The sequence below is a fragment of the Struthio camelus genome, chromosome 2 (assembly GCF_040807025.1).
Source record: "Struthio camelus isolate bStrCam1 chromosome 2, bStrCam1.hap1, whole genome shotgun sequence".
Classification (NCBI taxonomy): Eukaryota; Metazoa; Chordata; class Aves; order Struthioniformes; family Struthionidae; genus Struthio; species Struthio camelus.
Window position 1 is genome coordinate 146496389 of NC_090943.1, and position 16862 is coordinate 146513250.

General features: G+C 42.3%; 1 protein-coding gene and 1 non-coding gene across 2 annotated transcripts in view; both read right to left on the bottom strand.

Moving 5' to 3' along the window:
- SPAG1 (sperm associated antigen 1) overlaps positions 1–7628 on the bottom strand; it is a 49015-nt gene extending 41387 nt beyond the window's left edge. Inside the window, exons 1-4 of the mRNA XM_068932926.1 lie at positions 7568–7628; positions 4524–4665; positions 3764–3923; positions 2790–2915 (exon numbers count right to left, since the gene is read on the bottom strand). Coding sequence (XP_068789027.1) covers positions 2790–2915; positions 3764–3923; positions 4524–4663 — 426 coding nt within the window. The 5' untranslated portion in view covers positions 4664–4665; positions 7568–7628. The remainder of the gene's footprint in view (positions 1–2789; positions 2916–3763; positions 3924–4523; positions 4666–7567) is intronic.
- Positions 7629–9881: 2253 nt separating this feature from the next.
- On the bottom strand, positions 9882–12525 carry LOC104144790 (RNA polymerase II, I and III subunit K). Its single transcript, XR_011139264.1, has 3 exons — positions 12387–12525; positions 10750–10813; positions 9882–10019 (listed from the first exon to the last, which is right to left on the bottom strand). It is a non-coding gene; the product is annotated as an RNA polymerase II, I and III subunit K (transcript).
- Positions 12526–16862: the final 4337 nt, after the last annotated feature.

The window sequence follows — 16862 nt, forward strand, 5'->3', positions numbered from 1 at the left end:
GGAACAGGTTGCCCAGAGAGGTGGTGGAGTCTCCTTCGCTGGAGATATTCAAAACCCACCTGGAGGCAATCCTGGGCAATGTGCTCTAGATGACCCTGCTTGAGCAGGGGGGTCGGACTAGATGATCTCCAGAGCTCCCTTCCAACCTTGGCCATTCTGTGATTCTGTATACAGACCATCACAGTGGATTCTTTCAATGTGAAATTTGGAGTATGTGACATGCCCTGGACTGTAGCATTAGGTGGTATCTGAGGACACAAATCTTTCTGGAAAATTATTAGAAAATTGTGCTGGGAATAGGAACCTCAATCCGCTAAAAACTCATCCATATGGATACTAAGTGAGTATCTCTAAACCCATGCTTTAGTGCTGTCCTGGAAAGCATGAGACAGCAAAGCTAGTAATTAGCAGTGTGGACACAAACAGTAAAGCTGACTCCCCGATCCCCTTTTATTTTGAACCATAGATGTAACCACAAAGTACTGCGCAGCCTGAAATGAAAACAGAGATGCAAGACAGATGAACTTCCCCTTTGTCTAAAAGAGGGAAATTCCGCATAAAGTTCACTCTTTATCTACTGATTTGTGGACAATCTTCCCCATAACTTTATAAGAAGAAAGAACCATACAAAGATATAAGCTATTAGCAGTAAATTGAAACTGTAGCTACATTTAGCATCAGCAAGATTATCTGGCTACAGATAAAACAGATGTCTTCATCTGTCAAACTTGTACCCACTGGCATAATACACTGACTTAGGTAGGGGTCACGCAGGGTTTTCAGGACTGACTTCACATAAGATAACAGGACTTTTTATGCATCAAGTCAACTAAATATACGCAGTCTGCAATCAAATAACACACGCATTAAATGGAAGGATTGTGTATTTCTTTCTAATAGGAGGAACGTATCAGACCAACTTTACTCTTGATATCATGTTACAAAATTATGTGATCCCAGTTTAAAAAAGAATTACAGTCCTAAATGACTAGTAAAACATATTTAAAAACTATTAGATTACATGCAGTTTATCAGCAAGAAAGAAAACAAAGAGCAACTAAAGTGTGTTAATCCAATTTTTCTGAGCTTTGATATCGCAGGTGATGTAGTGTAGACTGTACAAAAAGCTTCCATTTACTCAGTTGTGATCTAGTGGTGGTATAATTGCACTGCTATATGAAAAACAGAATTCTAAAACTCGATTTCAGGCCTCCCTTCCCTCTTTCAGATAAGATTAAAGTTATTTCTGAGGCAGTCTATTTGGACAAAAGGAAAGGAGGTAATATACAACAGATAATGCATAAAGCTATACCTAGGTTTCCTTGTTACAAAAACTGTGTTACTACCTAAAGGTCCTACGGAGAATAAAGACGATAAAAACTTTGAAATGAAGATCATATCCTCTTTAGTAAAACTGTATATCCTAGACTTTAAGGCACATTCCACCAGTTTATGCTAATATTCCACTTCTGATTTCACTGAGCTAACATAATATTTTATTTACCATTTTATGTTCTAAGAAACACTCATGTAGGGCATAAACCCAGAGTAATCAAGTTACAGTGGCACTTTTCATCTCAGCAAAATAAGATAGCCAAGAGGAACTTATATTGCAAAATGTGAACTGAGATAGATTAATGAAAAAATTAATCTCAATAATAAGCACTTATAAAGCTTTCTAGTAGAATTCCCAGCCTCTTAGAATCCCAAATAATGGAGAGGGCATAGCTATCCCAGTACCTTGGTCTGGTGTCTAAATATTAGCTGATAGTAAGTAGTTCTCGTCAACACAGAACTCACACATTTACTAATACATAAGTATTCCAAGATGATTGTTAAATTAACAATTAATAGAAAAGATCATGTGATTCGTAAAGATCCTTTCATAACATTTTGAACATCTTGAATTTGTATGTATAACTACAAAAAGGAAAAATCTTTTAGTGAATTCATCATAACAAGGTCCCAGAATTCCAAACAAAGAGAGGAAAACAGATTGGAGCCATCCATGATAACATCTAACAACTCAAAAAAAATCCCATTCCCACACCTACTCTTCTGTCAACGCCTCCTACAGCACTATATTTTTTTGGGCAGGTAAATAAATGAAAAATGAAAATGAAAATGAAGAAACTAATACCTAGAAGAAATTCAAATGTTTACATTGTAGTTCTGAAAATTTGTTAAATATGCTGTAAAGCTAAATTAGGAGTTTGGCTGCTCTCTAAGAATACGAAGCAGGAAAACCAAATCCAGGTATAAAATAAGGGGAGTCAAAGGCTACATTTACAGTAGTGCAGCCAAACATAAAAGGGGCTATACAGTGAAATAGTTGGTGCAGAGGATCCAATATCCATACAGTATGTATTTTAGGGTATTTGTTTCGGGACTAGCTTCAGTCTGACTTAATGGAACAAATGCCTACTGGCAGCTGGAGAAATCTCCTAGTATAGTTTCATCCAAAAGGAGCTTAAGAACACTGTGAAATGAGAATCAAAGCGCATAAAATGGAGCTTAAGGAGGTTTGCTTCAGAAATGAATTCCCGATTAGAATTAAAACATTATTACAAGACACATGCTAATACTAAAGAGGCACTTTTGTTTGCGCATTCATCTCTTGCAAGGGAATTTATAGGGTTTTTTTGGTTTTGTTTTTCTGATTATCAAAATAAATCTTGTAAGGAAAGGCTCAATGAGTACGAGTTTGTACAAACAAAAATTTCTGATTCTAGAAAAACCTACAATTAACATATATTTGTAAAAATACAGCTTTAGAAAAATGAAGATACCTGATTAGCAGGAAGACAGCTGCTAGAACAACGAATGGGAGGCAAGTTATCTTGTCTTTCATGTAGTATATCTGTTTCAATAAACTGTGATTTATAATCATCTTCATTCATTTCTGTCACCCAGCTCTGAAAGGCAATAAATAACATTATCTGCGCCTTAAAGCAGTAAAACAGATATTCTTCAGAGTCTGCAATGACCCTAACAACTATCCTCACAATGCACTACTCTTAACGCAGGGAAAAAAAAGACCAGGCTTAAAAAACCCTGAAGCACAAGCTTAAGTTCCTGACTCTAAGCTAAAAGGGTTAATTCTTTCAATCTTTCTGCTGATTCAAGGAAGGATAAAGACAAACTCAATAGCAGTTATAACTGCACCTTCCTGGTACAACCATTATGGGTTTTTAGGGACAAAAAAGAGGAATCATCATAAAATATGCAAAAAAAGTAGAGGTGCCTCTGATCATTCACAAGAGCTTGGAGAATCTTCTTCTTCAAGGGAGTGGAAATAAATTTTCTCAAACAGAAATAGCACGGCATGATTAGAACATGCTATAAACACTCTTTCCTATAACTGATCTTAAAAATACAGAAAGAAACAAAAAGCATCTACTTATCTTCTTGAAGTATGCTGCTTTCCATATTGTGAAAAATGCATTTCCTAAAAGTAATTTGGAATGGTTTTGTGCTTTTTTGAATTAAAAGTTATTTATATATAACTTCTTTAAAGTTATAATGGAAATTCGAGATTCAGTGGCATTATTTCAAAAGAAAAAAAATTAAAAATGAGACTCCTCTGATCATTTCTTCTATCAAATACATCTCAGTATGTAAGACTGATGACTAAAATGCTATACCACTAGCAAATAATCACATTCTGCTTATGCTTAAGAAGCTGAACAATCATCCAAGATTGATATGTCAGAGTAATTACAACCCCTATCACTAAACGCTATAAATTAGAATTATGCTATACCATTAGTTCACCATTAATTGTTTCCCATTCTTCAGCTGTAAAATCAGAAGCTGTGGCTGCAGGCTTATCTTTTCTCAGAGCTCTACTCGCTGGGTGCAAATGCTCAATACGCTTTTCACAAAATAATGTAAGGTCAGGATAACATCCCTCCTCACCAGACCTTTAAAATAGATGGACAGAATTTAAAAGTTACAAAAAGAGAACTGAACTACACAATGTTCCCCACAAATCTCAATATTTCTAGGAATTCCACGGTGACTGCCGAAGACTATTTTCCTGCCATAACTGAATTCAACTACATGTAATAGCATTTTGATGAGAAATTTATAGCGAGTTAACTTTTACTCACTTTCTAAAGTACAAAAATATGCAGTTCAAAAACTATCATCGCAGTGCTAATAAAAAATACTCTTGTCATTTGCAGCAGAAGTTAAATAAGCATGACATGTGAAATTACCATAGACCTTCAAGCAAGACAGTTTCATGACAGAACCAAGATCCAGAGGCAGCATTTTAGAAAAAGCTGGCACTGAATTACTTAAACCTGTTTGGTGGATTAAAAGATGACTTGGATTTCTAATGCTATCATGTGGACACTTTTAACACAATTACTTAAACTTTGCATTTTAATTTCTAATTGTTAAATACGTAAGTCACAAAAAGGTTCAAGACAAATAGAATACGTAGGCCGAAGTCCCTGTGAATTTTACAGAACAGGAATATAATTAATAATGAAGTTTAAAAAAAAGGTAAAGTTTACCTTAATACCCTGAGAATCTTTTCCAGGTGTTTAACATCTGTGCATTTTTCAATGAATTTGTAGTCCAGGTGACCAATAGGTATTTGATATGTCTTAGTGGTTCCTTGGTCGAACAAAGATGGTACTGAATTATCACCCATAACTAAATATTTAAAGAAAAATAGAGTGATTCTTTCGGGATTCAATTATATTTTGAAGCAATGCTAATGTAAGGAGTAGTCCTGCCAATGCTTCTAAATAATATTTTCTTATGCAAGCAGACCTATTACCACAAAAGAGACATTTTCAAACTGAACCCTGGATCTCACAGACTTCTTTAGCAGAGCGCTACTGACAGATATAAGGTTATATACGAGATGTGTTTTGGAAAAAGAATACATACAACTCTACTGTTTCTGCGAGGCAGAACGAGTCAGAAATGCTGCTTAAAGAAAAATTTTCATATTTATACCTACAACTCTCCTTATTTTTCCTTAAACACAATCACTAAAAACTTCTGGAAAAAAATTGCTTCCCACTTTCAGTTCTTAGATACAAAGATTTCACTTTCTGATAAAATCCAGAATGTCTTCCCCTATTCAACTGAAAATGACATCTCTCTGATCAAAACTCATAAACAGTACTTTGTCAGCATGTTCCCTTGACTCTAAAGGCCTCTTCACTATGATTGACCACATTTTTACTTAAATGTCATTTTTCTTTTGCTTCTCTGCCTTTCTACTCTGGTGATTCATTTACTGCAGAAATCTAACTGTGTCTTTCTCATCTCTTCTGGATTAAGCATATTTCTTCTCTGATTTTCTTTGAAGATTCCATGGAGCTTTTGTTCTCGTGCTCTTTTCCTTCCAGCCCTTCTAAAAGGGCAGTCTTGTAAGATGTAAACTCAATGACCATGTTTAAAGTAAAAAGGTAAAGCATTGAGATAATGAGTCTCCTTCTGTCAAAGTCAAAATGTCACCTTTATGAAACCTTCTTGGTGATACACCTTCAGCTCATAGAGAGCTCTTTCTCTCTTCAGTCCCCTCAGGGACTTCCTCGTCCTCTGTTAGCCATTGTGTGCAAATGCCACTATCAGTTTTGTAATTTGGAACCGTAAACTGGATTTTTCCAGGCTAATGGATCCAGCCTATGTCAACTCTTGCAGACTCCCACTGATCTGCTGGGAGAGAGAGAGACAGCCTACACTTCAGCCAACTTAAAACGATCATGGAACTGCATCCCTAGCCTGCAATCCCACAGGCAGCTAAGCCAGTCCAATCAATTACGGACATCGATAAGGTAAGGCTTGCCCTCCTGTTATCTCATTCGGGGCTTCACAGTCAAACTCCCACTGGCATTTACCAAATTACCGCATTTCGTTTTATTTTCTGTGTTAGGTGGCTGTCATTTTAAATAGTTAAACCAGCTTACAAAGAAAATCAATGAACATAAAACATAGTAAAATTAAAGAATCAGCATAAATTCTGCATTCTGATGTCAGGAAACTGTGAGTTTGGCTTGCGGAGTTTCACAAAGCCGTAACTTTAAGGTGAGTCCAGAACCCAAGAATTTTATGGACAGCTATGCATAAGTAATAACTCACTGCTGCTAACAGAAGAAAGCTTTTGCTTTGCTCTCTTCTTCACTGTTCCCAGGCATACAGCTCTGCTTCATCTTTTGCACCAGCTGCAGCATTCTGCAGACCTCTCTCCTTGAGTGCGCTCTACTCAGAAAACCTTTTGCTAGCATAATTCTCCTAGATTTTGATGAATGGATGTGGCTTATGAAAGAGTCCAAAGGCACGGGAGTCAGCAGAAGATCAACAGCTGGAGAGTATTACTTATTTTAATCAAGCATGATGGGAATAAAAGAGAAAGAGCAGGATCTTTTTTTTTTTTTTTTTTTCTTCTCCCAGAGGCAAGATGTTAAACCAACTCACTGTATCTTACAGAACGGTAAGCGTTGTCTTCTCTGTAGCCAAAATAAATCCAATTGTTTGTCTTTCCTCACAAACTGTATTTTCTAAGTCTGTTTATCTGAACTTGTCTGGACCTTTTCCAGTAAGTCCACATCTTTGATGAAGTAAGGTGGTCAAAGCAGACGGTCCCTGTGTCCCTGTACTTTGTACCTTGCTATCTGCTTTCATTCTAAGCTCTATGGAGCAGAAGGTGATCCTTTTTTTTTCTGTCTGTACAGTACTTGAAACGATCATTTATTTTAAATTAGTATCATAGGAACAGCTAGTAAGTGATGACAATGAAGTATTGCTATAAACTTAAAATAATGTGGTCTAGTGTCTAGCATAATTACCTACATTAGGTTTGTAGTAGCACAAATAACGTTTATGACAGAGCATTACTTAGATAATAACTGGTCATATTTAGATATCACATAAAGACAGCTTTCTGCCTCAGCAGTCTAATACTGTTGTACAAAACAAGAAATAACGTGCATGGAGAGACGGATGAATACAGGAAACAGCCAAAAAGGACAAACGGCATAAAACTGCAAAACTGTTTCAGCGTTGGCATGAGCCCAAGGAAGCGGGGCGCAGCAAGGCCGCTCCCCCTGCGAGCGCTGAGCGCAGCTGCCAGGCGGCGGGGGCAGATCTCGCCTCCGGGCCCACCGCTCGGCGCGCCCACCGGGCGCGCTCCCCTCCGCCGGGCCGCAGAGGGCCGCTCCCGGGCGCCGGCGAGCCGACCCCTGCTCCGTGGCTGCTCCAGCATACCTGCGCCCCTACAGAGAGGGGGTAGGAATAAAATCTACCTTTAAAAAAAAAAAAAAAAAGCCCAAAGCAGCACCCTCACAGCGCAGCCGGGAGCGCCAGGGCCCCCGTTCCCCCCGAGGCGGCGTCCAGCCCGTGCCTAGCAACTGTTGCTATGTACAACATGGCGGCCGGCGGGACGGCGCCTGCCTCGCCGCGCACATCCCAAGCGACCGGCGCGGTGTGGGAGTGCCGGGGCGAGCGGAGGGCTCCCCTCCCCTTCCCGTTCACCCTTTTGCGAGGCTCCCGCCGAGCCGTGCCGAGCCGCGCCGCGCCGCGGCCACCGCAGCTCGGCACCCACCTGCCGCGCTGCCTCCGCGACACCGGCGCGCCCCGCCCTCGCCTCAGCCAGGACCGCCTCCGCCGCCCCCGCCTCCCGCTGGCTTCCGCGCATGCGCAGCTGGCCGCATGGCGGAAGGACATAGAGCGGCGCCGCAGGGGGCTCGGCGACGGGCGCCGCCATGACGCGGCTCTTGTCGTCCGCCCCGGGTCGCCAGCGGCGGGAAAAGGGGGGGCTCGCGGAGGCGCCGCGGTCCGCGCCACCTAGTACTTTATACAGCGTGTCCCCAGCCCTGCCCCGCTGTAACGCTGGCACTGCGTATTAGCTTCCACGGTGCTTCACTAAAAACGAAGCGCCCTAGGTCTTACTTTCCAAGGCAGATCTGCTCCCCCTCGCCCTGGGCGCAGCGGGTGCCTTTCTCTACGTTGTTATAATAAGAGATGACTTGAGGTAAAAGTGGAATGCAGTCAAGCCAAACGCATGCAGTGCCCCAGACTGGCATACTCCCCCCCTGCCCTTTTAGAGGGCCTGAACTTGCCACACTTCAGTGAGCAGCTCTTCACCTCCTCCTCACCACCCATCATAGAGCTTTTTAAGTACACTACCCCTTTCTTTCTGTTGCGCAAGCACAACCAACTGCTCAATTCAGGTAAACGTTTTTACAAGGCTGAGTTTCCTCACAGTTGAGGATTTGGCTTCCAAGGAAGAAAGCAGATAAGAAAGGTGGAAAATCTTAACAAAGCAGCTCCAAAACGCCTCACCCCCTAAAACAACTCAGTGTACCCATTCATTTCCAAGTTGTACGTCATCACTACACACCACAGCAAGGCTCTCATTATTAAGATTGATAAAAGCCAAATATGTATGACCTCACCATTAACAGCATTGTTAGCACTACCATCGAAGTTTGGAGTTGCAAGCATTTAAGGAGACAACATTTGCATCACGCACAATCCAGCAGCATCTTGTAATACAGTTCAGTAAAAAGAACATTTTATTATTACCTAACACACACTCCCAACAACCAAACAGATCCAAGGGGTCTTGGCTCTTCAATACAAAACAACCATCTTAAAGTTTTATTATGAAGGCCATACAGGTTTTCAGTAGAAAGATGGCTGTATAAATACAACTCCTGAGAATTCACCTGAAAAGCAAAGCAGGATGTTATTTCAGTTTGGAACCACACGTAAATTACCCTTATACTACAGTCCTACTTCTTTCCTTAGGAGCAACCAAGCCACAAAACAGTTTGGCAATTTCTGTTTACACACTGCTTCTTAATTTGTCTTTCCTGCCTCACCCCTTCTTTGGGGGGAATGATGATTCTTTGACACTTCCTTCACGATTCCTTCACTTCCTGAATCACTTGCTCTAGAGTCCTCTGAGATTTCCTCTTCTGAAATCTAGATACTTGTTTCAAACCTAACTTTATTTAGTCTTCCTTTTATTTTCAATGGAATTTACACAATTCAAGGTTATTTTATGCAATTCATTTAAGTCCAAAGAACATTTAACACAGTTCAAGTACACATAACATTCACATGAGAGAGTCATGAAAACAAGGTTAAGCACGACTTAAAAGCTAATACAATACCACTGAATTTAGAAGACTGATATATACTCTGACTACAATTTAAGCCACAACTTGAGAAATATATTACTGGAAGGTACAACGTACAAAATTTAGTGTCACATTAAAGTGTAAAATTTCAAAATCTTAAAACACAAATAAAAGTATGCATTTGTACACAAAAGAATTTACAGAGCAAAGTTAACAGAAATATTGTTATATAGAACTGCAATATAAAGTCACCATATCTTCAGCTCACATCACCGGGCATCAAAAACCACCACTGTATAACAGTACAGTTAAAGGAGAAAAAAAGTGACATGGGAAAAAAATACCAGAGAAATGAAGAGGGGGGAGGGGAAGAGAGATTGAATAAGTCTAAAGTTACAAGAAATCTCACAAAAGCATTTATTAGTTTTAAATAATTTAATGATATAAATTTAATTTATAAAATTTATTAAAATTATTGAATTATTATAATGAGATAATTTTTAATTAACCCTACAACACTTTCCTTTTGTTTAAAGGACATATTACATCAACCATTTGCACTATAGCACCCAGAAAACTACCATGGCTTATTATATTTTGCATTAAAAGAGAAGAAGAGGGAAAGCATCTGGGAAGAAAACAAGGCCTCCACTACATTGTGGAGATTTCCCTACAGTAATTTGCTCTACTGTATTGATTCTATGGCCTTGAAAAATTCTTACCTATAACAAAAACACAATGAAAAGTTGGGAAAAATATTTCTTGCCTCCACCTACAAGTTCCAAAATGCATTCAAGTGCATAGGTAAAAGGATACATCTTTTTGTCCTTTTCTTGTACATTATTCTGTACCCACACTCTCGGCACCTGATAGGATCTCTTGCCTTTATTTCATTTTCTGTATGACATTCTGTTGTGATCGAGGAAGAGAAAGGAAGTGGGGGAAAAATAAAAAGTATTGTTAAAGCAAATATACAAATTCTATAAGTCATAACACTCACATTCCTATCTGTGGCAAAAAAAATAATTTTTGTTCTGCTAAGAGCTGAACAATTAAGATTCCGTGCACAGGACATGACTGGCAAACTTCACTTAATTTATTAAGATCTGAGAATCTTGCTATAATCACCAAATCACTACAGCAAAGAATACATTCCACTCTTGATACCACTAGAGCGTCTACTAATGAAAGCTTTAATGCAATCCCCCAAATCCCCACACTTATTTTCTTAAAAGAGATAAAATATTTCATAGACGCGTCTCTGAACGTGACTACTGAAAAACCTAGATTTTAACAGTGTTTTAGCCTGTCTACAGTTAGAGAAAGTTTGAATCCCACACTTCAGTATTACCAAAAATACTGTCTCCAAATTTGACTAGAAAGTCCACAAAGGTCTACTTGTGAAAATCCGCATCACAAGCGGACGCTTAGAGAAAGTGCCCGCCAGGTGGGACCTCTACACAGCAGCAGACGTTCTCTTGAATTACTCCTACGCCACTCTAAAATCAGTGCAGAAAGCCTAACAGACCATTCAGGTCCACTATATCCTCCTATTGACATAATGATTATCTATTCTCCATTATTAAAATATGAAATCCCCAAGAATAAGTAGAAAAATTCAGTGATGTCTTCTCTTTACCTCCACAAATGTAAATCATCGGCTGCTGCTTTGGAGGCTGAACATCCTTCTGTGAATCCATGTTCTGCACAAAAAAGCAACACGTGCACACCAGTTATTTTTATTACTTTTTCAAGACATACACCAGCATTTCAATGTCTCCATCTAAAGCTAACAGAAGATGACAGACTTCCTTAAAAGTAAACGCAAACAAATCCTACTTGTATTTGATACACAGGATATCAGATAATTCAGATTGAAAGAGATCTCAGGAAGTCATCTGCTCCAATTTCCTGCTCAAAGCAGGGTCAGACCACATTGCTCAGGGCTTTACCAGTCTGGTATGAAAACCTCCAAGAACAGAGGCTGCAAAACCTCTTCTCTTAAGAGGAATTTTAAAAATTAAAGCTCAGTGAATAATATTTTCTTTCCTCTCACCTGCCAGTGGTAAGATTTTGAATTTTGCTGGAAATAAATCAATGCTAGCTAACCTGATCTGCTCTTTGATCAAAATAAGGGATAGAAATCTGGGGAACAGACTGCAGGCAGAATAATAATAGATTTAAAAAGGGTGGGGGGCACAAGAGAGAGAAAAAAAAAAAATCTATCTTCGTTACCCTGAAATAACAGTATATGATTGTTAAACTTAGCAAGAATTTGATACCAAATAATACTCTACCTATTAATGCTTTATTGTAATGGCTTACAGTTCAAACCTGTTTGGAGCCAAATATTCCTTTACAATATCCGACTAAACAGTTACATCTACTCCACAAACATTTACAGAGTTTAAAAATCATCCTGTTCTAAGCTGCTAATATGGTTTCAACCATAAATTTTATGGTTGTTACTGTAATCAGTACAGAGACAGCACACTTTTTTCTCCACTGACTGTAAGTCTAGGCTAGAATGCAAATATCTTTTTGTAGCTGACTGATATCGCCATTTACTGCATTGCTGTTCTCCCTGACATACAGGGCAGGACTTCCCAACTATTATGCAAGTGAATAGCCTTCATATTTTGAGAAGGCTCTCTCATCAGCATAACCCTTAGGGGCCTTTTGGCTTAATATTACAATCAGAACTATTTTCCTAATCTCCCAGTTTGTGCCAGTATAAATGCAACTGTGGAAAAACCAGAGTCTTGTAAGCAGGAAGGCAGACTTGACAGAAAGAGTTTATCCTTTGTTTAAGGGGCTCTGATCATTACATAACAACCCCTAAATGCCACTCTGTTCAAGATAACTCTATAACTTTGCAGCAGGGTTTTACTGCACCATAATCGTAATGGTAGCTTAATCCACATGCATCACACTGTCTCTTGCTATCACTACATTATGGTAAGATACAGAGAGGATCCCTTGACACTTTAGAGAAGCAGCATTTTCTAAGACAGCGAGGTAGATGAAGAGGATCAACCAGCACACTTACAGATAAATAATTTGAGATGGGTGCCACTCGTGCCCCAAAGTAATATAGCTGCAAGAGAGCAATGACCTAGCGCAGGGAGATGCCATGCTTTAGTTAGCTTTCACATGCCCAGCAGGTATCACTGCAGCCAAAGCAGTAACTGCCCAAGTTACCTACCACAGACACAGAAAGAGTGAGGCACACGGATACGTTAAAGGACAAGCATTACGACTGCAACCCTAACTCACCACAAAGACGCAGAGCCCCAGCCACCAGTGCAGAGAGGCCACCACAGGCACCTGTAAGAGAGGCAAACCCGTCCCTTCACGCCCCCCTCAGAGCCCACCGAGAGGAGAGCAGGCCGCCTCCCTCGCACTCCACCGGGCCCTGGGCCTCAGGCGCCGAGCCAGCCCCAGCCCCGCGCTGAGGCCTTCCCCGGGCGCCCCGCGGCGTTTTAACCCGCAGACCGAGCGCTGGAGAAAAGCCCACGAGACTAGGCTGGGCCAGGCCTTCCCCTGCTCGCCTCCCGCCGCGAAAGGAACCGCCAGCCCCGAGAGGAGGAAGCCGAAAGCCCCACACGCAGCGCAGCCCCCCCTCACCCGCAGAAGCGGCGACGCCACAGCGCGCTCCCCTACCGACGCCGGCTGATGACGCCTCAGCGCTGCGCCGGGGCCCGCCCCGCCCCGCCCGCCGGCCGCGCGGGGCGGGGCCAGTGCTGCGGCCCCTCCCCCGCCGCCCGCCGCCGCCGCCGCCGCGGCGCTTCCCCTCGCCCCGGGGCGGGCGGGCTCGGAGCGGGGCGGCCGGGGCGGCGGCCCCGGGGCCTCCCGGGGAGGCGGCGTCGCGGGGCCCGGCCCGGCCGTAATAAGTGCTTGGCTGCTAGCATTATTCATTTTGAAAAGAGGGTAGAATAGATGGGGCTTTGGGCGTTTTTTTTCCCTCGTATAGGAGCTTTCATACGAGTACTTGCGTGTGGTCCGCAAAAAGAAGATAACAACTGCGTGTTTAGCTGAAGTGAGAACCACCTTACTCGGTATTTTTAACTTGGCTCTACCTGACTTACTGTATATAGTCTTGAGAAACAATTGTGTGATGAGTCTGATCAAACGACTACGGAATTTTATACCACCGAGGTGTTCTACCTCAAGCCTCTCCCCCCCCCCCCCCCCCCGCAGCATTTTCTCTAAGGAAGGCCAATAGATAAAAAACACCTATTGATCTTTTTTTTCCTTTGTGTTCCGTATCGTATATTCCATCTCAAAACAAACTTACAAGCTATAATACTATATATTTGAACTGTAGGACTACACGATCGTATTATGAAAGAAGTTTACATTTCGACGATTCTAGCATATACTCACTGAAATAATATAGGTAAAATTTGAAACAATACCAATTTTTTTCTCACTCACTGGCTCAGCATCACCAAGCATATACCTTTTGAATATTCCATAGCTGTTTTGTAGAATTGTCTGTCTTTGTTCAGTTCCATAAGAATTAATGCTTCTCCCTGGAAAATGTTTAATAAACACTGTGTTTTGTAAATATGCCAACTTAAATGAATTCATCATTTGACGGATACAGGCGCTAGTGCACGAAATGCTGTTACTGTTTCTGAATGCTGAACTGGAATTGTTTCCTGAATGAGCATTCTAATGCATTGATAAGTATGAGCGTTTATTAATCGTTGTTTATTAACATTTTTTCATAGCAAATCACCTTCAAAACTTTTAGCTAATCTAAATTAAACTTGAGGAATAATAAATATTTGCCATTTTCCCAATTTTGTGTTTAAGTTAAACGTGTAATAAAAATATAATTCTAGACAGCTCACGTGATTCTCCATACTGCTTTTAATAAATAAGCTACTTTCCTTCGATGTAACTTTTGGAGTGCCAGAATAAAACTCATACAAGCAGAACGATATGTGAAAGGCAGAGCTATTATTCATATTGATTCTGAGTTTCCAATGCTATTATCATCTTTGTCTTCTTCTCTGCCCAAGGTTTTTGTGGGTGTGGGTGTGTGCGGAGAGTTTATTTAGTCATGCACACAAAGTAATTAAAATCCCGTAAGTAAACAAATTAAAACAAGTGATATTCTTTCTCCAGGCTTGTTTTGAAATTTAAACGCATTTGTCAAACCGATACTTTAAAAGGGCTTATTAATTACACCGCCACGAAAAAGTCAGTTAAGGTTAATGCTGTGAAAATACGGTCTCAAATATTAAAGAAGAAATCGCTTAATTGCTTGATTGTTGGCATCGTTTAACTGTTCTCTTGGACCTTTACAAGGTTCCCTTTACAAGGTCTTAAAACTTCGGTCCCTTTCCCGGTTGCTGATAAAGCACGTCTCCCTTGAATGGACCACTTTAGCAGTCAAAACCGATTTTGATGGGCAGATAAGCACCACCTCTAAAGACTCTCCTTGGCTGTAGAGTAGCGGAAAGGGGAGGTAGGGGGGGAGTATGTGGGAGGCTTCCCCTGTCCCGTAAAGTAAAACGAGACCCGGAGAAATCCCTCTTTTGGAAAACAGAAAGGGTAAGAAAGCAGAAGGAACGGTTTGTGGCACTGGATGGAGAGAGTGCATAGAGTATTTTTAGATTGGAAGGAAATGTCCTCTTATTCTAATGCAGTGTGACTGTTTTAATATAATTTTGTTTGTTTAGAGGCAGTGTTTGCAGCCGTATTTTTGGTGATGCCGTTTTAAACAGTGCTTTCTTTCTGCTGTGATGCTCCTGTGTGTTTCATTGAATCCTATTAGAAGTTGTTACATGTACTAGAATTTTTTGTTCTAAGAAACATGAGTCCTCCTGGGGTTGAACGACAGAGAGAGAACTTGCACACTGCGTATACCACTTAAAGGAGGCAGCAAACTGTTAATTTCACAGAAAAGATGATTTCATAACTACTTGAAAAATAAGGACCTTCTGATTCTTGCAAAACAGATACCATTACAGTAAGCACTTGCAGTATTCAGGGATTAAATTTCATCAGGCTTCTACTCCTTTCTTCTGGAAAGGAAGGGGGAAATACACCTTTCTCTTTTTATCCTCAACAGTTTCCTTGTAGTCACATGAAATAATGTCCTTTATGGTAAAAAGTCTCTAGTCTATTCTCTACTGTAAAAAAGTCACCATTTCCACTGCTTTAGATAGGTTACTTTTAGGTTCACATTTCCTCAGGTCCCGTTTAGGTTGTGAGGCTTTGCTGCCTCATTCTCAACACAGTGTTGCCCAATCAAACTGCTGGTTTGCTTTAAGAGACTGCAGAAGTGGTGGCTGGCAAAAAGGAAGGATGCAAATTCACCACATCGCACTTCCTGGGATTTTGACTTAACTTCGAAGTTACTTTAGAAAGCCTATCCTTTGCTACTTTGGACGTAGCTATGGCCCTCAGAGTCACACTCAACGATTTTACATCTCAAGTTCAGATTTGACGTTGTTCTGGTGGGAGCATAAACAGGAAAAGAACTGGAAAAAAAATAAAGGTAATGCCGAGTAAATATTTTATCAACAAGTTTGTAAAGGAGAATAATGCCCAGTGGAATGAGAACACAGAGCCGATTAATTTATCTGGCCTTTCCTATGTTCTCCTGCGGGAGATGCCTTCTTTCCCCAGGGTGTAGTTACTACGAGGCCTGCCAGTTCCTTTGGGCTCCTGCCTACCGTATTTTGGAGTCATCAGGTACTTGAGCGAGTGTAGCCTCTTGTAAGCCTGACCTTGCGCAGTAAAAAAGGCACCTAATTACTCATAAAAAAAAAAAAAAAACACGCAGATTAACAGCAAACATGGCAACACCTCGACAGGCGACGTCACTGGGCATGCTCCCACCTGACTGACAGCTAATGCAAAGGAGCGGGCAGGTTACAAAACGCGCTGTAAACGTCTTCCTCGGCCATCGGGCACAAATCCATTAATTAACTTGAATTAATTGGCAATCTCATAACCCAAAGTTAAAGGCCTCGGTGTAGATCGGCTTTATCAGGCCCTTCGGTTAGGCGCCATCGGCCGGCGCCTCCGACGGCGGCCCGCGGTCCCGGCCGGCAGCGGCCGCTCGGGGCGGCTGAGGGGCCCAGCCAGGGGCGGGAAAGCCTCAACGCCCAGCGGGCGCCTGAGGGGCGGCAGAAGAGACCGCGGGAGGGAGGCCAGGGGGGCGCTTCTCAAGGTGCGACGGGTGCCGCGGGGCAGAAGCACGAAGCGTGAGGGGAAAGGCGAGCCCCGCCGGCGCCTTCCCGCCTGCCGGGGGGGAAGCGGCTCTCCTCAGGCCCGCAGCCAGCCCAGCCCGCGGGCGCCCCGCGCAGGGAGGGAGGGAGGCAGGCAGGCAGCGCGGAGGGGGCGGGAGCGGGGGAAGGAGAGCGGAGGCGGTTGGTAAGGGCGGGTAGTTCAAACGCAAGCGAGGGAAAGCGGCGGCACGCGAGCAGCCGCTGTGGGTGGAGGGAAGCGGCTCCTCACTAGGGCAACGGGCCTCAGCGCCAGGCGGCGAGCCGCGGTAGGCGGCAGGGTCCCCGGCTCCTGGGAGCCAGCCGGCGGCCGAGGTCTCGCCTTCAGCCCTTCTCAGGGAGCGCCGCCGGCCTCCCAGACCGCCCGGGGTGGGGGTGGCTGGGGAGGGTCTCGGTGGTTTGCCCGAGGAGGATGTGAAGCCGCTGCTTCGCTTGTACCCACCATCGCAGGTGACTGAGAGCCCCTCAGGTGTTGCTCCCTAGGTAGCCGTCAATTATCTTCATC